At 52.4% G+C, this 21,998-nt stretch overlaps 1 protein-coding gene across 1 annotated transcript in view; it reads left to right on the forward strand.

Annotated features, from left to right (window-relative positions):
• The window catches only part of GEMIN5 (gem nuclear organelle associated protein 5), a 167,321-nt gene that overhangs the window by 112,860 nt on the left and 32,463 nt on the right, over positions 1-21,998 (forward strand). Inside the window, 2 exon segments of the mRNA XM_075344305.1 lie at positions 15,399-15,518; positions 15,847-15,972. Coding sequence (XP_075200420.1) covers positions 15,399-15,518; positions 15,847-15,972 — 246 coding nt within the window.

A 21,998-nucleotide genomic window follows, 5' to 3' on the forward strand; every position in this document is an offset into this window, starting at 1 on the left:
CCACGGCCCTTCGTGTATTCACCAAGGTCATGGCAGCAGTGGTTGCGGTTCTGCTCCTCCAGGGGTTGGTAGTGATTCCTTACCTGGACGACCTTCTAGTCAGGGCTTCATCCAGTGCAGACTCTCAGCGGAGTGTCTCGCTCACTCTCAGCGGAGTGTCTCGCTCACTCTCAGCGGAGTGTCTCGCTCACTCTCAGCGGAGTGTCTCGCTCACTCTCAGCGGAGTGTCTCGCTCACTCTCAGCGGAGTGTCTCGCTCACTCTCAGCGGAGTGTCTCGCTCACTCTCGCCACGCTTGCAAGTCCACTCTGACCCCGACCCAGGAACTTACGTACCTAGGGATGCAATTCGAGACTCTGCTAGCACTTGTGAAGCTGCCCTTAGTCAAACAGCAGTCCCTTCATCTGGCGGTTCGCTCCCTGCTGAGGCTCCGCCGTCATTCCATCAGGCACCTCATGCAGGTGCTGGGTCAGATGGTGGCGTCAATGGAAGCGGTTCCCTTTGCCAGTTCCATCTGCGTTCCCTGCAGCTGGACATTCTCCGCTGTTGGGACAAGGAACCTCTTCCTTGCACAGGCTGGTGGCTCTGTCGCCACAGACCAGGAGCTCTCTTTAGTGGTGGCTTCGGCCCCTCTCTCTGTCCCAGGGACGCTCCTTTCTGGCCCCGTCCTGGGTGATTCTCACCACGGATGCCAGTCTATCCGGCTGGGGAGCAGTGTTTCTCCACCACCGAGCACAGGGCACTTGGACTCTGTCCGAATCAGCCCTCTCGATCAATGTGCTGGAAATCAGGGCTGTACTCCTAGCTCTCGTAGTTTTTCACCACCTGTCGGCGGGCAAGCACATTCGAGTCCAGTCAGACAACGCGACAGCAGTTGCCTACATCAATCACCTAAGGCGGGACTCGCAGCCGCCTAGCAATGTTGGAAGTTCAACGTATCCTTCAGTGGACGGAGGACTCCAAGTCCACCATATCCGCAGTCCACATCCCAGGCGTAGAAAACTGGGAGGCAGATTATCTCAGCCGTCAAACCGTGGACAGCGGCGAGTGGGCCCTGCATCCGGCAGTGTTCCGGTCAATTTAGCAGGCGGGGCACTCCGGAAGTGGATCTAATGGCATCCCGGCACAACAACGAGGTCCCGGTTTACGTGGCTCGCTCCCACGATCCTCAGGCCTTGGCAGCGGACGCGCTGGTTCCAGATTGGTCCCAGTTCCGTCTGGCCTACGTGTTTCCCCCTCTAGCTCTCTTGCCCAGAGTCCTGCGCAAGATCAGAATGGAGGGCCGTCGGGTCGTACTCATCGCCCCAGACTGGCCCAGTCGAGCTTGGTTCCCAGACCTGCTCCGTCTTTCCGTAGAGGTGCTGTGGCATCTCCCGGACCGGCCAGACCTTCTCTCACAAGGTCCGTTTTCCGCCAGAATTCTGCGGCTCTCAGATTGACGGCGTAGCTCTTGAGCCCTGAATCCTTACGGCTTCAGGCATTCCTTCCGAGGTCATCTTCACTATGACTCAGGCTCGGAAGTCTTCCTCGGCCAGGATTTACCACAGGACTTGGAGAATTTTCCTGTCCTGGTGTCGTTCTTCCGGCCATGCTCCTTGGCCGTTTTTCCTTGCCGACCATCCTGTCCTTTATACAGTCCGGCCTGCAGCTAGGACTGTCCCAAGCGTTGCATGCTTTAGATTTGGTGCGGACGCTCCGGATCTATGTGTCACGCACCGCTGTTTTTTTTAGGCGGTGCACCTCTCTTTTTCTGCTGACCACAGGTCGGCGCAAGGGTCTCTCGGCTTCTAAACCGACCCTAGCTCGTTGGATTAGGTCGGCCATATCCGATGCCTACCAATGTTCTCAGGTGCCTCCCCCGCCGGGGATTAAGGCGCACTCGACCAGAGCTGTCGGTGCCTCTTGGGCTACAGCTCAGCAGGTCTGTCAGGCTGCCACTTGGTCTAGTCTGCACACCCTTTCGAAGCACTACCAAGTGCATGCTCATGCTTCGGCAGATGCGAGCTTGGGCAGACGCATCCTTCGGACGGCTGTCGCCCATTTGTGAAGTTAGGTTTCGCCTACTTCTCAGTTTCTGTTTATTTCCCACCCATGGACTGCTTTGAGACGTCCCATGGTCTGGGTCTCCCATAAGGAACGATGAAGAAAAAGAGAATTTTGTTTACTTACCGTAAATTCTTTTTCTTATAGTTCCGACATGGGAGACCCAGCACCCTCCCTGTTGCCTGTTGGCAGCTTTCTTGTTCCGTGTGTTTTCACCGGCTGTTGTTGTAGACAGAGGTTCCGGTTATTCCGGGTTTTACTCTATCTCTACTTATGGGTGGATGTCCTCCTTCAGCTTTGGCACTAAACTGGTTGGATTTGTCATCCGGGGAGTGTATATGCTCGGAGGGAGGAGCTACACTTTTAGTGTAGTACTTTGTGTGTCCTCCGGAGGCAGTAGCTATACACCCATGGTCTGGGTCTCCCATGTCGGAACTATAAGAAAAAGAATTTACGGTAAGTAAACAAAATTCTCTTTTTTGTAATGTTCTAGCCTGATACCTTGATCCTATTTCTATATATTATCTTATTACCTTTTGTATCTTTGGTATTTCAATACAACTCTTTAAATACACTCTGAAACATTTGATTCTGTCCTAATAATTCCATTTTCAATTCACCATGATATTTTTCTTTGGTGATGTTTTATTTGTTTTTAATATTGTTCTTTATTGCGTTTTTTTCTAATACATTTTTCAATGTTTTGCACATATACTCAGTGTTTAACCCTTTCTAATATGCAGAGACACCCTGAGAATTAATCCATCTGTAGAACCGATTTCATCTTTTTTTTTTTTTTTCCCCGCCATTTCTGACGACCCTGCTGCGGTATAAATAATTTAGCAATCGAAGTAAAAAAAAAAAGTTTGTTTAGTATGTAAGCTGTCAAAGTACGACCAAGACCTCGACGCTGATTCTTCCGCCATAAATGATGCATTTGTGTGAATAATTTACGGCCGCAGCAGAGGTTCCCTGACCCTGCTGACCTGCGCTCGTTTGCACCAGGCATATCCATCGTACGAGGGTTATAATCCGGGTCCTTCCTCCCATATTGATTTGTGGTCTTACTACTTATTAGTTCACGTAAAGCTTTATTATATCTTTAGTTTTTGATATTTTTAGTTGCATTGGCCATGAAAACAATTTAAACCATACACCGCATTATTTAACACTGACCAGTTAGTTTATTCTTCTGCCGCAATGGTTTCCATCGTTTTGCAAAAATTACAACTTCTAACATGACTGACAGCATGCTGGGAGTTGTAGTTTTGCAGCTGCTAGCGAACCAAAGGTTTATTGTAAGGTGGCAGTGAGGATGGCGCTGATATTGGCATGTGGAAGTGTACGGTGCGAGTCCGGTAATCCAGCCGCCAGGACCTTCACCTATCAGGTATTCTACGTATCCCAATGTTCCTTCAAAAACCATCTCAAGGTAGTAGAGAAGCCTCTAATGCAAAAATGGGCGACATGTTGGAACTCCCAAGTATATCACATTTCCAGACTTGTGCATACATGATATGGTGAAAAGTATTAGAAGTCTAATATGGTGATTTAACCCAAATGCATCAGATTCCTACTGCCTTGTGTTCAATCGGTCAGGAGTCTTGAGGTCCATTCAGCCTTTTCTCTACTTCCCTGATACTTTCCCATCCTCTTTTTTTTTTTTTTGGAAGTTAGTCCAAATTGTTCTTAAAGAGTCCATCTTGTCTTATAGCTAATGGTGTCATCGGATTCCTCTAACACTGATGGACGGGGAAGTTTCACATTTCTGTTCACGCCCCTCCTACTCTTTTTGGTGCATGGTTCCGAGGGAACTTATTTTTTGTCTGTGACCCTATATAAACTGGTCACATCTATTATATAAAGCTGTATGTGTGTATGTGTGTGTATGTGTGTGTATGTGTGTATGTGTGTGTGTGTATGTGTGTGTATGTCCGGGATTGGCATCTGCACCGTCGCAGCTACAGCCACAAAATTTTGCACACTCACACGTCTGGACCCCGAGAGCGTCATAGGCTATGTTTTGAGGAGAAATTTTAACCCTGCGCTTTACAGTTATTCCCAAAAAAACCTGCCTCCATTAAAGTGAATGGAGCTGGAAGCTACAGTGCAGCCAGAACTTCAGAAGAATGCGCAGCCACGCCCTTATATGGAATGTTGGCGTGTTACAATGCAGCCAGGGAAAGAGGCAGACACAGACAGGGTAAGAAACAGACATAGACAGGGTAAGAGACAGACACAAAGAGACAGACAAAGAGACAGACTGACAGGGAAAGAGACAGGGAAAGAGAGAGACAGGTTAAGAGTCAGACACAGATAGGTAAAGAGATTAGACACAGACCAAGAGACAGACACAGGGAAAAAGACCGACGGGGTAAGAGACAGGTAAAGAGACAGACAAAGAGACAGACAGCGAAAGTGACAGAGATAGATAGACAGGGAAAGAGATTGAGATAGACAGGGAAAGAGACAGACAGACAAAGAGAGAGAGAGACAGAGAGATATATACAGAGGGGGAGACAGACAGAGAATGGGAGAGAAACAGAGAGACAGTTACTATCCCGGGCGGTAATACATTCTATTTATATATTTTATCCCAGGAATGTTAATACATTCTATTTTGTTAACAACAGTTATTAACCCGGGCGAAGCCGGGTAGTACAGCTAGTGTACTAATGAGAATTCTTTGAGTAAAGCATACTAAGCCTGTGTGCTGTATTGATTTCCTGAGCGCTCGTAAAAGAAATCTTTTCTTTGTCGCTCCATTGGGAGACCCAGACAATTGGGTGTATAGCTTCTGCCTCTGGAGGCCACACAAAGTATTACACTTTAAAAAGTGTAACCCCTCCCCTCTGCCTATACATTCTCCCGTGGACCACGGGCTCCTCAGTTTTATGCTTTGTGTGGAAGGAGGCACATGGAAGAAAAGAGGTCCCCTATGGGGTCCCCGGCATGCTCCCTTCTCACCCCACTATGTCGGCGGTGTTGTTAAGGTTGAGGTACCCATGGCGGGTACAAAGGCTGGAGCCACATGCCGTCTCCTTCACCATCCCTTATGCGGCTCTGGGAGAAGTGGGAGCCTCACCAGTCATTCACCTTCTGAGACCGTGCTCCATCCGCAGCCCCTGGTGGAACCTGCTGGACCGGAGCGTTTTCATCCCCAGGGACCGGGCCCTGCAACCTTGAAGGTACTCTGTGTCCCCATGTGGGGACGGTACGGGGAGAGAGGTCGCCTTTCTCCCCAGTAGCGCCGTCCGTTGTTTTTTCATCGGACTTCCGCGCCGACCGTGCCTGCTTGTCGGGCACGGCCTTAAATTTAGTCCCCGGCTTCATCGCGGCCTAGTCGCGAAAAATCCCGCCCCCGGGCCTGCCTGTCAGGGGTAAGGGCGGGATTACCGACAGAGGGCTGGAGCATCTTTGCATGTCTCCCCTCCCCTCTCATGGACCACTATGGGGCCTCCAGATTCCCGCCTTTTACCGGCGCCGCCCATGGCTTCACTCCCCACTTGAGAGCTCCGGCGGCCATGTTTGGCATTCTGCCGGTGTATGCTGCAGCAGCACAGATATAGATAGATAGATAGATAGATAGATAGATAGATATAGATATAGATATAGATATATATATATATATATATTTTATATTCGGAACGGCTGTAGAACCTTTTCCCATATACCCTCAGTGGTCGCTCTCCTAAGGGACACTTATTGCTTACAGCATGTCGTCCACAAGGAGCAAAGCCCCTAAGGCACAGGTTTTTTTCGCAGCCTGTACCTCTTGTGGGGCTGTGTTGCCTGCGGGATCCACCTACCCTCACTGTGAGCAATGCTCGACTCCTGCCACGCTTGCTCAGCCGGAGCCTAGGGCACTTGTGGGCCCCTCGGTTCATGTAGATCCCCCTGCTCCCCCTGAGCAGGCTGCAGGGACAGAGTCACCATCATTGGCCTCTTTCGCTGAGAAACTCTCTGTCACTTTCTCAATCCATTGCACAGTCTATGGACAAATGGTCATCTAAGCTCCTGGAGGCATTGCATTCCAGACCGGGCTCTTCACAGGCCCTGGCCCCTGTTAGTTTGTCTCCTCCAGGGCCTTCTCGGTCCGCGCTGCAGCGCGCTCCCAGGATAGCCCCTAGGTCCCAGGCGGAGGACTCCTGCCCGGATCGCAGTCCCAGACCGGCTAAGCGGCCTCGCTGGGACTCTTCCCCGGCCTCCTCACGCTGCTCTGGATCTCAGCTTGAGGACTCTCAGGATGACGAGGCGGACGTGGGAGCTCAGGGCTCTGACCCTGACTTCGCCCTTAACCTTGATACCCCTGAGGGTGACGCCTTAGTAAATGATCTTATCTCGTCCATCAACCAGGTGTTGGATCTCTCTCCCCCGCCTCCACCTGTAGAGGAGTCGGCTTCTCAGCAGGAGAAACACCAATTTCGATTCCCCAAACGTACGCGCACTGCAAGCGGGGGTGCAATCACTTCTTCGGAGTCAGTCACACCCCTTAAGGCGCCTCATGCACTTCCTGGGGAAGATGGTTGCAGCTATGGAGGCAGTGCCGTTCGCGCAATTCCATCTACGGCCACTCCAATGGGACATTCTTCGCAAATGGGACAAGAGTGCGGCTTCCCTCGACAAGAACATCTCTCTTTCCCTTGCATCAAAAACATCACTTCAGTGGTGGCTCCTACCCAACAAGCCTGTCAGGTTGGGGAGCGGTTTTTCTCCACCACAGGGCTCAAGGAACCTGGACTCTGATAGCATCGTCCCTTCAGATCAATATCCTGGAGATAAGGGCAGTATATCTAGCCCTATTGGCTTTCCATCGGTGGCTGGAGGGCAGGCAGATCCGAATCCAGTCGGACAACGCCACTGCCGTCGCCTACATCAACCACCAAGGCGGCACTCGCAGTCGTCAAGCCTTCCAGGAAGTCCGGCGGATTCTGCAGTGGGTGGAAGCCACAGGCTCCACCATCTCCGCAGTTCACATCCCGGGCGTAGAAAACTGGGAAGCAGACTTTCTCAGTCGTTAGGGCATGGACGCGGGGGAATGGTCTCTGCACCCAGACGTGTTTCGAGAGATCTGTCGCCGCTGGGGAACGCCGGACGACGATCTCATGGCGTCACGACACAACAACAAGGTCCCGGCCTTCATGGCACGGTCTCAGGATCACAGAGCTCTGGCAGCGGACGCTTTAGTCCAGGATTGGTCGCAGTTTCGACTGCCTTATGTGTTTCCCCCTCTGGCGATGCTGCCCAGGGTACTACACAAGATCAGGTCCGACTGCCGTCGCGCCATTCTCGTCGCTCCAGACTGGCCGAGGCGGTCGTGGTATCCGGATCTGTGGCATCTCCCGGTGGGTCAACCGTGGGCACTTCCAGACCGCCCAGGCTTGCTGTCACAAGGCCCGTTTTTCCATCTGAATTCTGTTGCCCTCAACCTGACTGTGTGGCCATTGAGTCCTGGCTCCTAGCGTCTTCAGGGTTTTCTCAGGATGTCATTGCCACCATGAGACAAGCCAGGAAGCCAACGTCCGCCAAGATCTATTACAGGTCTTGGCAAATCTTCCTATCCTGGTGCGCTGATAACGGTTTTCCTCCATGGCCGTTTGTTTTACCCACATTCCTTTCATTCCTACAATCTGGAATGGACAAGGGTTTGTCCCTCGGCTCTCTCAAGGGCCAAGTATCGGCGCTCTCCGTGTTTTTTCAAAAGCGTCTAGCCAGGCTTCCGCAGGTCCGCACGTTCCTGCAGGGGGTCTGTCACATGGTCCCACCTTACAAACGTCCGTTGGAACCTTGGGATCTTAACAGGGTCCTGACGGCTCTTCAAAAGCCGCCTTTTGAGCCGCTGCGGGATGTCTCTCTCTCCCGTCTTTCGCAGAAGGTGGCTTTCCTGGTGGCAGTCACATCGCTTCGGAGAGTGTCTGAGCTTGCAGCGCTGTCATGCAAAGCCCCCTTCCTGGTTTTTCACCAGGATAAGGTGGTTCTGCGTCCTGTCCCGGAATTTCTCCCTAAGGTGGTATCCCCTTTTCATCTAAATCAGGATATCTCCTTGCCTTCCTTTTGCCCTAATCCAATTCACCAGTGTGAAAAGGATTTGCACTCTTTGGATCTAGTGAGAGCACTCCGGTTCTACGTGTCTCGCACGGTGCCCCTGCGCCGTTCAGATGCGCTCTTTGTCCTTGTCGCTGGCCAGCGTAAGGGCTCTCAGGCCTCCAGGTCAACCTTGGCTCGGTGGATCAAGGAACCGATTCTCGAGGCCTACCGTTCTTCTGGGCTTCCGCTCCCTTCACGGCTGAAAGCCCATTCTACCAGAGCCGTAGGTGCTTCCTGGGCATTGCGGCACCGGGCGACGGCTCAGCAGGTGTGTCAGGCAGCTACGTGGTCTAGTCTGCACACTTTCACGAAGCACTATCAAGTGCATACCTATGCTTCGGCAGACGCCAGTCTAGGTAGGCGAGTCCTTCAGGCGGCGGTTGCCCACCTGTAAGAGGGGGCCGTTTTCGGCTCTTTTTATTGAGGTATTCTTTTACCCACCCAGGGACTGCTCTTGGACGTCCCAATTGTCTGGGTCTCCCAATGGAGCGACAAAGAAAAAGGGAATTTTGTTTACTTACCGTAAATTCCTTTTCTTTGTCGCTCCATTGGGAGACCCAGACAATTGGGTGTATAGCTTCTGCCTCCGGAGGCCACACAAAGCATCACACCCAAAAGTGTAACCCCTCCCCTCTGCCTATACACCCTCCCGTGCATCACGGGCTCCTCAGTTTTATGCTTTGTGTGGAAGGAGGCACACATCCACTCACACATCTCCATTTTAGTCAGCAGCAGCTGCTGATTGTATCGGTTGGAAGAAAAGAGGGCTCCCACGGGGCCCCCGGCATGCTCCCTTCTCACCCCACTAAGTCGGCGGTGCTGTTAAGGTTGAGGTACCCATTGCGGGTACGACGGCCGGAGCCTCATGCCGTGTTTCCTTCTCCATCCCTGAGGGCTCTGGTAGAAGTGGGATCCGAAGCGGTCATCCAGGTTCTGGGACCGTGCTCCCTCCGCAGCCCCTGAGGGAATCTGCTGGACAGGAGCTTATCTATCTTCAGGGACAGGGCCCTGCATCCACGAGGTACTCTGTGTCCCCATGGGGACTGTGTATGGAGCGCCTGGTTTCCGGACGCCGCAACTGACTGCTGAATTGTGAAGACCGGGGACTACCGCGCCGACCGCGCCTGCTTGTCGGCCGCGGTATTAAATTTAGTCCCCGGCTTCATCGCGGCCTAGTGGCAAACTCCCGCCCCCGGGCCTGTCTATCAGAGATAGGGGCGGGACAGCCGACCTGACGTCGGATGTGAGGGCCGGGGCATCCTGTATGCTCCCTCCCCCCTCACTGATCACTGTGGGGACCCCAGATTCCCGCACTTTTCCTAACGCCGCCCATGGCTTCACTCCTCCCGAGAGCTCTGGCAGCCATCTTTAGGACATTCTGCCGGTGGAGAATCACAGAGAACAGCTCTGCAGCTCTGGGAGACCAAGGCAGGGAATCTGGAGCACACACACCCCGCTTTTTAGCGGTCGGTAAGCCGCATCGGTCACTCGGTGTTGGTCCCCTTGGGTGCCGGTATAGATACGTATATATATACTTATTTCTGTTCGGCCGGGCTGTATACCCTTTTTTCCATATACCCTCAGTGATCACGCTCCTAGGACACAACAGCATGTCGGCCACAAGGAGCAAGGGCACTAAAGCACAGGGTTTTTTTGCGACATGTACCTCTTGTAGGGCCATGTTACCTGCGGGTTCCACCTACCCTCACTGTGAGCAATGCTCGACCCCTGTTACGCTTGCTCAGCCGGAGCCTCGGTCACTAGTGGGCCCCTCGGCTCAGGCAGACCCCCCTGCTTCCACTGTCCAGGTGGCAGCGACAGAGTTTGCAGTTTTTGCTGAAAAGCTCTCAGAGTCACTCTCACAATCCATGGCTCAGTCTATGGACAAATGGTCTGCCAAGTTGCTGGAAGCCCTGCAGTCCAGACCGGTCCTTACACAGGCCCCGGACCCTGTTAGATCGGCGCCTCCAGGTCCCTCTCGGTACACCCCGGCCGGGGTGGGCCCTAGGTCTCACGTGGAGGACTCCTCCACGGACCACAGTCCCAGACCAGCTAAGCGGGCTCGCTTGGAATCTTCCCCGACTTCCTCACGCTGCTCGGGTTCCCAGCTTGAGGACTCTCTGGAGGACGAGGCGGAGGTTGCGGCTCAGGGCTCGGACCCTGATGTTGCTCTCAATCTTGATACACCTGAAGGGGACGCCTTAGTAAATGATCTTATCTCGTCCATCAATCAGGTGTTGGATCTATCTCCCCCGCCTCCACCTATAGAGGAGTCGGCCTCTCAGCAGGAGAAACACCAGTTTCGGTTTCCCAAACGTACACGGAGTGCATTTTTTGATCACTCTAACTTCAGGGATGCCATCCAGAAGCCCAGAGCGGTTCCGGACAAGCGCTTTACTAAGCGCCTTACTGACACACGTTACCCCTTCCCCGCTGACGTAGTTAAGGGTTGGGCTCAATGTCCTAAGGTGGATCCCCCAGTCTCCAGATTGGCGGCTAGATCTGTGGTTTCGGTTGCAGATGGCTCATCACTAAAAGATGCCACTGACAGGCAGATAGAACTCCTGGTGAAATCCATCTATGAGGCCACGGGAGCGTCTTTTGCCCCGGCTTTTGCAGCAGTGTGGGCACTCCAAGCTATCTCAGCTTGTCTGGCTGAGATTAATGCGGTCACACGTACGTCTGCCCCGCAGGTTGCATCTTTAACCTCTCAGGCGTCGGCGTTTTCTTCCTACGCCATGAACGCAGTCCTAGACTCTGCTAGCCGTACAGCGGTGGCATCCCCTAATTCTGTTGCAGTCCGCAGGGCCATGTGGCTGCGCGAATGGAAGGCAGACTCGGCTTCCAAGAGGTTCTTAACCGGTTTGCCGTTTTCTGGCGAGAGATTGTTTGGCGAACGATTGGATGAGATTATTAAGGAATCCAAGGGAAAGGACTCCTCCTTACCCCAGTCCAAACCTAAGAGACCTCAGCAACGAAAAATACAATCGAGGTTTCGGTCCTTTCGTCCCTCCGCCAAGCCACAGTCCTCTTCGTCCAATAGACAGGACAAAGGCCAGAGGAACTCCTATGCGTGGCGGTCTAAGTCACGCCCCCAAAAGACCGCCGGAGGCACTGCTTCCAAGGCGGCCTCATGACTCACGGCATCCCCGAACCGCATCCTCGGTCGGTGGCAGGCTCTCCCGCTTTCACGACGCCTGGTGGCCACATGTTCAAGACCGATGGGTGAGAGACATCCTGTCTCACGGTTACAGGATAGAGTTCAGCTCTCGTCCTCCGACTCGTTTCTTCAGAACCTCCCCACCCCCCGCGCGAGCAGACGCACTTTTTCAAGCAGTGGACGCTCTGAAAAAAGGAGTCGTGACCCCCGTTCCCACTCAGGAACAGGGTCGCGGTTTTTACTCCAACTTATTCGTGGTGCCAAAGAAAGACGGATCATTCCGTCCCGTTCTGGACCTCAAATTGCTCAACAAACACGTGAGCACCAGACGATTCCGGATGGAATCTCTCCGCTCGGTCATCGCCTCGATGTCACAAGGAGACTTCCTCGCATCGATCGACATCAAGGATGCCTATCTCCATGTGCCGATTGCACCAGAACATCAACGCTTTTTGCGTTTCGCCATCGGGGACGAACACCTTCAGTTCGTGGCATTGCCCTTCGGTCTGGCGACAGCCCCACGGGTTTTCACCAAAGTCATGGCATCCGTTGTGGCGGTCCTGCATTCTCAGGGGCACTCGGTGATTCCCTACTTAGACGATCTCCTAGTCAGGGCACCTTCTTGGGCGGCGTGTCAACACAGCCTTACCGTCGCTCTGGAGACCCTCCAGCAGTTCGGGTGGCTCATCAACTTCCCAAAATCCAAGTTGACACCGACCCAATCTCTGACCTATCTAGGGATGGAGTTTCATACACAGTCAGCGGTAGTCAAGCTACCACTAGACAAACAGCTGTCACTGCAGGCAGGGGTGCAATCTCTGATTCAGACTCAGTCACACCCCTTGAGACGCCTCATGCACTTCCTGGGGAAGATGGTGGCAGCGATGGAAGCAGTGCCCTTCGCGCAATTCCATCTGCGCCCGCTCCAGTGGGACATTCTCCACAAATGGGACAGGAGGTCGAACTCTCTCGACAGGAACGTCTCTCTTTCCCTTGCAACAAAGACGTCTCTTCAGTGGTGGCTTCTTCCCACTTCTCTATCACAGGGAAAATCCTTCCTGCCCCCAACCTGGGCTGTGGTCACCACGGACGCGAGCCTGTCAGGGTGGGGAGCGGTGTTCCTCCATCACAGGGCTCAGGGAATCTGGACTCCGATAGAGTCTTCCCTTCAGATCAATGTCCTGGAGATAAGGGCAGTGTATCTGGCCCTATTGGCTTTCCAGCAGTTGCTGGAGGGCAGGCAGATCCGTATCGTCGGACAACGCCACTGCCGTCGCATACATCAACCACCAAGGCGGCACGCGGAGTCGTCAAGCCTTCCAAGAAGTCCGGCGAATTCTGCAGTGGGTGGAAGCCACAGCATCCACCATCTCCGCAGTTCACATACCGGGCGTAGAAAACTGGGAAGCAGATTTTCTCAGTCGTCAGGGCATGGATGCGGGGGAATGGTCCCTGCACCCAGAAGTGTTTCGAGGGATCTGTCGCCGCTGGGGAACGCCGGACGTCGATCTCATGGCGTCACGGCACAACAACAAAGTCCCGGCCTTCATGGCACGATCTCAAGATCACAGAGCTCTGGCGGCGGACGCATTAGTTCAGGATTGGTCGCAGTTTCGACTGCCTTATGTATTTCCTCCTCTGGCAATGCTGCCCAGAGTACTACGCAAGATCAGGTCCGACTGCCGTCGCGCCATTCTCGTCGCTCCAGACTGGCCGAGGCGGTCATGGTACCCGGATCTGTGGCATCTCACGGTGGGTCAGCCGTGGGCGCTGCCAGACCGCCCAGACTTGCTGTCGCAAGGGCCGTTTTTCCATCTGAATTCTGCGGCCCTCAACCTGACTGTGTGGCCATTGAGTCCTGGCTCCTAGCGTCTTCAGGGTTGTCTCAGGATGTCATTGCCACTATGAGACAGGCCAGGAAACCGACGTCCGCCAAGATCTATCACAGGACTTGGCGGATTTTCTTGTCCTGGTGTTCTGATAAAGGTTTTACTCCCTGGCCTTTTGCCTTACCCACTTTTCTTTCCTTCCTTCAATCCGGAATGGATAAGGGGTTGTCACTTAGTTCTCTCAAAGGGCAAGTATCGGCACTCTCAATATTCTTTCAAAAGCGCCTGGCCAAGCTTCCGCAGGTCCGCACGTTCCTGCAGGGAGTTTGCCACATAGTCCCACCTTACAAGCGCCCGCTTGAACCCTGGGACCTTAACAGGGTGCTAACGGCTCTTCAGAAACGCCTTTTGAGCCGCTGCGGGATGTCTCCTTATCACGTCTTTCGCAGAAAGTGGCATTTTTAGTAGCAGTTACTTCACTCCGTAGAGTGTCGGAGCTTGCAGCACTGTCATGCAAAGCCCCCTTCCTGGTTTTTCACCAGGATAAGGTGATTCTCCGTCCTGTTCCAGAATTTCTCCCTAAGGTGGTATCGCCTTTTCATCTCAATCAGGATATCACCTTACCTTCATTTTGCCCTAATCCAATTCACCGCTTTGAAAAGGATTTGCACTCATTAGATCTAGTGAGAGCACTCCGTTTCTACGTGTCTCGCACAGCGCCCCTGCGCCGTTCAGATGCGCTTTTTGTCCTTGTGGCTGGTCAGCGTAAGGGTTCGCAAGCTTCCAGGTCAACCTTCGCTCGGTGGATCAAGGAACCGATTCTTGAAGCTTACCGTTCTTCGGGGCTTCCGATTCCTTCGGGGCTGAAAGCCCATTCTACCAGAGCCGTGGGGGCGTCCTGGGCATTGCGGCACCAGGCAACGGCTCTACAAGTGTGTCAGGCAGCTACGTGGTCTAGTATGCACACTTTCACAAAGCACTATCAAGTGCATGCCTATGCTTCGGCAGATGCCAGTCTAGGTAGGCAAGTCCTTCAGGCGGCGGTGGCCCACCTGTAAGAGGGAGTCGTGTCGGCTCTTGTTATCGAGGTATTCTTTTACCCACCCAGGGACTGCTTTTGGACGTCCCAATTGTCTGGGTCTCCCAATGAAGCGACAAAGAAGAAGGGAATTTTGTTTACTTACCGTAAATTCCTTTTCTTCTAGCTCCTATTGGGAGACCCAGCACCCGCCCCTGTTCCCTTCGGGCTAGTTGTTCTTTTGTGTACACATGTTATTCATGTTCAATTGTTTCATGGTTTTCAGTTCTCCGAACATCCTTCGGATTGAATTTACCTTAAACCAATTTATAAGTTTCCTCCTTCCTGCTTTTGCACCAAAACTGAGGAACCCGTGAAGCACGGGAGGGTGTATAGGCAGAGGGGAGGGGTTACACTTTTGGGTGTGATGCTTTGTGTGGCCTCCGGAGGCAGAAGCTATACACCCAATTGTCTGAGTCTCCCAATAGGAGCTAGAAGAAAAGGAATTTACGGTAAGTAAACAAAATTCCCTTCTTCTTCTAGCTCCTATTGGGAGACCCAGCACCCACCCCTGTGCCCTTTGGGCTGGTTGTTCTTTTGTGTACACATGTTGTTGATGTTGAATTGTTCTTTTGGTTCATGGTCTTCAGTTCTCCGAACATCCTTCGGATTGAATTTACCTTAAACCAATTTATAAGTTTTCTCCTTCCTGCTTTTGCACCAAAACTGAGGAGCCCGTGGTCCACGGGAGGGTGTATAGGCAGAGGGGAGGGGTTACACTTTTTAAAGTGTAATACTTTGTGTGGCCTCCAGAGGCAGAAGCTATACACCCAATTGTCTGGGTCTCCCAATAGGAGCTAGAAGAAAAGGAATTTACGGTAAGTAAACAAAATTCCCTTTATTCATTTGGCGTTCAAGAGGCATAGAAGGAGTTTATTTTGCTCACCGAATTTGGTGGCAAAAGTCCCGGGACAGACTGCATTATACGATCCGGATCTCGAGTGAGAATTGATCCTTTAGAAAATGTCATGCTAGAGCTGCAGCATAAAGTAAGAAGCTTATTCTTACACTTGCCTTATTTTTTCTATGCAGTTGATCTCAAATCCAGGTGAGTTATTTTGCATTAAATAGTCTGATCCAAGAACTGGGAAAAGTTACCTATGGCTTTGTGGACTAGTGTATGAGTATGGAATGAAGTAGTACTAGTATTTGGATGATTTTAAAGCACAGAGTTTACAGGTTCTCTCTTTGTATAATCTTAGCTGCAGCCGAACCTCCGCCTGTGTCCGATGCGTCACCTCTGCCAATTGTTGAGAAGCGCAGCCCAAGCCCAATATTTAAGAGAACCGCACCCAGGAAAGAGCAACCGAAGGAGAAAGGAGGTCGGTAACCATTTGCTGGATAGTACATGTGAACTTGTAGTAATTGCCAGAATTTTTACTTTAGTTTAGCAATTGCTTGAATAGTATTTCCGCAATAAAACTATATTTTTGGAATTACAGTGGTCTGACTTCACTGCTATGCCTCATTGCCAGTAGATGACAGACCTCAGCTAATGTGCAGACCCCTAATAACCCTATTGACGTTATTATATATATATATATATATATATATATATATATATATATATATATATATATTATATATATATATATATATATATATATATTTTACATGACCCTCATTATATTGCTTTTATATCTCCCGTAGACCTTCACAGCCGAAAGAAGAAATCCCGTTCTCTACTTCCGATCAGCACCGGCAAAGATCACCGCTCCAAAGAGGAGCAACATCGGGACTGTGTGAAACTGGCAGCCATCCTGTGTCCCAATGGAGGTAAGGGTATTTCTCAATGTAGCCCCCTATAGTGCCTACCTTTGACCCTAGTTAGCATTTTGAGGTGAATGTAGTGGAATTTGGTAATCGGTAATGTCTGATCAACCTTCACCACCAATCATTAGTGTAAGGATTTAAGGGTGCTTCACACGCTGCGACATCGCTAGCGATCTCGTTAGCGATGTAACATGCCATATCGCACATACGATTTGCCGAGATCGCACATGTGACCGGCGCTAAAGAAAAAAACGGGGACGACTGAAGAAGCTGAACGCTAAACTCAACAGTCTATATTTTAGCCCCAAATAGTTTGGAGTGTCAATGCACATATCGACAGACACTGTATTTAACCCCTTCCTGCGTCTTGGCAATCATACGGGCTCAGGAGTTGTTCCCGCACCATCACTGCCGGGAGCGTAAGTGATAGCAGAGCTTGGGCTGCCACAGCAGCAGGGCTGGTTCCCGTATTGGCCCTGGCAGTTTAACCGCCTAAATGGCGCAAACGATCAGAGCATTTAGAAGGCTACGAGAGCAAGGTGGCTCCCTCTCCCACCCAATCGGCAGCCCTGTGACATAATCATGGGCTGGTGATGGTTGACATGGCAACACGAGGTCAAATAATGATCTCCAGGTATGACCTCTACAGTGGCCTGTTAGACCATGCTAAGAGCATAGTCTAAAAGGCATTCTGTCAGTGTCACACTGATAGGTATATTTCATTGCAGTATGTGTATTGCAATACATTATACTAGTGATCAGAGGTGTAAAAAAAAAGAATAAAAATAAAGAATGAAATATCGAAAAAAAATATTCCTCCAATACATGCACATGTTTATGTAAAAAACAAAGAATAAATAATACAAAAATAAAAAAGTACACATTTAAATGAAAGTCACTGTTGCTCAAGTGAAAAATAATAATAAATGTAGCTGCTAGTAAGGTAATAGGATCGTGTGTAAGTCCCAAGGGCATAAAACAAAGAGAAAAATATATAGGAACAGCGCTAACCAAAAAGTACACATATTTGGCATCAACACATCTGGAATGACCTGATCTATAAAACTGTCACACTGTGTAACCTCTACAATGAACACCGTAAAACAAACAAAAAAAAAGCAAAAACTGTTTCTCTGACGCCTCACTGGGGGACACAGGACCATAGGTGTTATGCTGCTTATCCATAGGAGGACACTAAGTACCGTATTTTTCGCTTTATAAGACGCACCTGATTATAAGACGCACCCCCAAATTTGGTGAAGGAATAGAGAATTTTTTAATAAATGGGGTCCGTCTTATAATGCCAGTGTCCGTCTAACAAATAATATAGGGTATATGTCCCTCATAGCTCCCTCATCCTAAAATTAGCCCCCTTAATCTGGATATGGCCACCTTATATTGAACACGTCCCCCAGTGATGCCACATTTCCCCTATGGCTGGCACACATCCTCTATGGCTGGCACACGGCCCCTGTGGCTGGCACACGGCCCCTGTGGCTGGCACACGGCCCACTCTGGCTGGCAGACAGGCCCACTGTGGCAGGCAGGCAGGCCCACTGTGGCAGGCAGGCAGGCCCACTGTGGCAGGCAGGCAGGCCCACTGTGGCAGGCAGGCAGGCCCACTGTGGCAGGCAGGCAGGCCCACTGTGGCTGGCAGGCCCACTGTGGCAGGCAGGCAGGCCCACTGTGGCAGGCAGGCAGGCCCACTGTGGCAGGCAGACAGGCCCACTGTGGCAGGCAGGCCCACTGTGGCAGGCAGGCCCACTGTGGCAGGCAGGCCCACTGTGGCAGGCAGGCCCACTGAGGCAGGCAGGCCCACTGTGGCAGGCAGGCCCACTGTGGCAGGCAGGCAGGCCCACTGTGGCAGGCAGGCCCACTGTGGCAGGCAGGCCCACTGTGGCAGGCAGGCCCACTGTGGAAGCAGGCAGACCCACTGTGGCAGGCAGGCAGACAGGCCCACTGTGGCAGGCAGACATCACCCTCTGTTACATATCGCCCCCGTGTTGCTGCTTTTAGTAAAATAAACTCTTTCTTTATCGTTCCTTTGGGAGACCCAGACCATGGGTGTTTAGCTTCTGCCTCCGGAGGACACACAAAGTACTACACTTAAAAGTGTAGCTCCTCCCTCTGAGCTTATACACCCCCTGGTAACCAGTCCTAGCCAGTTTATCGCTTTGTGTTCAGGAGGTCATACATCCACACATGCATTCTCATCTGATTGTTTGACTTTTGGAAAGAGTTTGAAGAAAAGCGGGTCCATGTCTGGACTCCCGGCATGTCCCTTCTCACCCCACTGTGTCGGCGGTGTTGTTAAGGTTGATTTACAAGGCTGAAGCCTTACATGCCGCGCTCCTTCACCATCTTTCTGGGCTCTGGCTTGAAGTGGGAGCCAGCACGGTCTCCATGCCTGGCAGGAGTCCGGTCTCCATCCACAGCCCCTTGAGGATTCTGTTGGACCGGAGCACTCATCCCCAGGGACATGGCCCTGCGTCTCAGCAGCTAAGTACCTGAGACGTTTATGTTGGGGGTCCCGGTTCTTTATTGTAAGGGGAGAGTATGCTGCATGTGATTGTTTTTAACTTTTCCGGCGGGTTCTCCAGCTTTTGCCTGAGAACCGCGCCGATGGTGCCTGCTTGTCGGCCTCGCCGCTTAAATTTAGGCCCCGGCTTCGCCGGAGGCCTAGTTTCGTTTTCCTGCCCTCGCATGTCACTCATGCAGAGGGACAGGTTCGGCTCCTCCCGGCGGCCGTTCTACACAGGGGAGGGACACTCCCCACTGCTGGGGCGTCCCTCCTTCCCGGCAGGTCTCTATAGCCCTCCAGTTCCCGCTCTTTTATAGGAACGCCCCTAGTCCCGCCCCCTCTCTTCGCTCCGGCGGCCATTTCTCAGGCAGAGTTCACTCTGCTCTGGGACATCCTGCATTCTGCATCTCTGCTGAGGTGCTGCGCTCTGGGGGTCCGGGCTTCGGGATCTGGAGGGCACACAACACCGCGCTCAGCGGTCTGGAAAGCTTTATTCTGCATGCACTGCATGTAAGCTCCTGCTGCCTGAGCCGAGCATTTATCCACACTGATGGTTGCTCTAACTTGGCGGTGCCACAGCCTGGAGTCTCACCCCCAGTGGTCTCTCAAGCTGCTGCTGCACCTATGATTGAACCCCCGGCCTCGGTAGAGTCCTTTTCTAGGTCCATATCCCAGTCATTTGCTGAGTCCATGGGACTTTTGTCCAGGACTTTGATGAATATGCATCAGCCCCCCTCACAGGGTGCCTCTAATACTCTTGACAGAGGACTCCTATCCTCTGACCTCCGTCCATCAGAGCTCACGGAGGATTCATCATCTGATCCCAAACCCCGTCCTTCTGAGAGAAGGCGCAGGGTTTCCTCCCCCTCCCCATCTCACAGCTCTGTCTCAAGAGCTGACTCTCAAGATGAGGAGGATGCCCTCACTGGGGGCTCGGAGGCTATGTATCCCATCGATTTCTCTGAGGGTGACTCAGATCTTAGTGATTTGATTGCTTCTATTAATTCTGTGCTGGATCTCAATCCGCCAGTATCAGAGGAGCGACTCTCTTTCGCAGAAAAACATCAGTTTACCTCGCCTAAGAGAGTGAAGAGTGTGTTCTTTAACCACTCCAGTTTTCAGACCGCTGTGACCAAACCCAGGGCCTGCCCTGACAAACGCTTTCCAAAGCGTGGTTCTGATGACCGGTTTCCATTTCCACCTGAGGTGGTCAAGGAGTGGTCTCACTCCCCAAAGGTAGACCCTCCGGTGTCTAGGCTATCAGCCTGGACTGTTGTGTCGGTGGCTGACGGCATCTCACTTAAGGATTCCACTGACCGTCAGATTGACCTTCTGGCCAAATCTGTGTATGAAGCTGCGGGGGCCGCGTTTTCCCCGACTTTTGCAACAGTGTGGGCTCTCAAAGCCATCTCTGCTTCTCTAGAGGTGATGCATTCCCTCACCAAGGAATCTATGTCTGAGATAGTTACCTTAACTGCTCAGGCTTCAGCCTTTTCATTCTATGCCATGTCTGCCATGCTAGAGGCTGCTCACCGCACTGCGGTGGCTTCAGCTAATTCTCTTGTTATCCGCAGGATTTTGTGGCTTCAAGAGTGGAAGGCAGATGCTTCGTCCAAGAAGTTTCTTGCTGGGCTCCCTTTTGCTGGTTCACGGCTGTTTGGTGAACAGCTGGATGAAATCATTAAAGAAGCTACTGGCGGGAAGAGGACTTCTATGCCACAAACCAAGACCAGGAAACCCGCCCAGGGTAGGAATCAATCGAGGTTTCGTTCCTTTCGTTCCTCCAACTGGTCATCCTCTAAGCCTTCCGCCTCGTCCGCTAACTCAGCCAAGGATCAGAAATCCAACTGGCGCCCAAAAGCGCGTCCGCAGAAGACCGCAGGAGGTTCTGCCACTAAGGCAGCTTCCTCATGACTCTCGGCCCGCTCCAGCCACGTCCTTAGTCGGTGGCAGGCTCTCCCACTTTGGCGACGCTTGGTTAAAGCAAGTCTCCGATCAGTGGGTGAGAGACATCATATCTCACGGCTACAGGATAGAATTCTCTTCCAGCCCTCCAAACAGATTTTTTCTCTCAACTCCCCCCTGCTCCAAGGCCGCCGCCTTCTCGCAGGCCGTGGCGTCCTTGCAGGCAAACGGAGTGATTGTCCCAGTTCCCGCTCAGGAACGGTTCAGAGGTTTTTACTCAAATCTCTTCCTAGTTCCAAAAAAGGACGGTACCTTCCGGCCCATCCTGGATCTCAAGCTTCTCAACAAGCATGTCCGGGTGCGCCATTTTCGCATGGAGTCTCTGCGATCAGTCATTGCCTCTATGACCCAAGGGGAGTTCCTGGCGTCCATCGACATCAGAGATGCCTATCTACATGTGCCAATCGCAGTGTCACATCAGCGTTGGTTACGTTTTGCGATAGGAGAGGATCATTTCCAATTCGTGGCTCTCCCCTTCGGGTTAGCCACGGCCCCTCGGGTATTCACCAAGGTCATGGCGGCAGTGATTGCGGTCCTGCACCTCCAGGGGTTAGCAGTGCTTCCTTATCTGGACGACCTTCTGGTCAAGGGTACATCCAGCGCAGACTGTCAGCGGAGTGTTTCGCTCACTCTCGCCACCCTAGCCCAATTCGGGTGGATTGTCAATCTTCCCAAATCCAGTCTGACTCCGACCCAGAGTCTCACGTACCTAGGGATGCAGGTTGAGACTTTGCCGGCACTTGTGAAGTTGCCCTTAATCAAACAGCAGTCTCTCCGGCTAGCGGTGCGCTCTCTCCTGAGGCCCCGCCGTTATTCCCTCAGGCGCCTGATGCAGGTGCTGGGTCAAATGGTGGCTTCCATGGAGGCGGTTCCCTTTGCCCAGTTCCATCTGCGTCCTCTGCAGCTGGACATTCTCCGCTGTTGGGACAAGCGGCCTTCCTCCTTACAGAGGTTAGTGGCTCTGTCGCCACGGACCAGGACCTCTCTTCAGTGGTGGCTTCGACCCCTCTCCCTGTCCCAAGGGCGCTCCTTCCTGGCTCCGTCCTGGGTGATTCTCACCACGGATGCCAGCCTATCCGGCTGGGGAGCGGTACATCTCCACCACAGAGCTCAGGGCACATGGACTCCGTCCGAGTCAGCCCTTTCAATCAATGTGCTGGAAACCAGAGCTGTGCTTCTAGCTCTCCTAGCCTTTCACCACCTGTTGGCGGGCAGGCACATTCGAGTTCAGTCAGACAACGCGACAGCGGTTGCCTACATCATTCACCAAGGTGGGACACGCAGCCGCCTGGCAATGTTGGAGGTACAACGCATTCTTCAATGGGCGGAGGACTCCAAGTCCACCATATCCGCAGTCCACATCCCTGGCGTAGGAAACTGGGAGGCAGATTATCTCAGCCGTCAATCAGTGGACGGTGGCGAGTGGTCTCTGCACCCGGCAGTGTTTCAGTCAATCTGCCGCAAGTGGGGCACTCCGGACGTGGACCTAATGGCATCTTGTCACAACAACAAGGTTCCGGTTTACGTGGCTCGCTCCCACGAT

Source organism: Anomaloglossus baeobatrachus, chromosome 4 (genome assembly GCF_048569485.1).
Source record: "Anomaloglossus baeobatrachus isolate aAnoBae1 chromosome 4, aAnoBae1.hap1, whole genome shotgun sequence".
NCBI classification, from domain to species: domain Eukaryota; kingdom Metazoa; phylum Chordata; class Amphibia; order Anura; family Aromobatidae; genus Anomaloglossus; species Anomaloglossus baeobatrachus.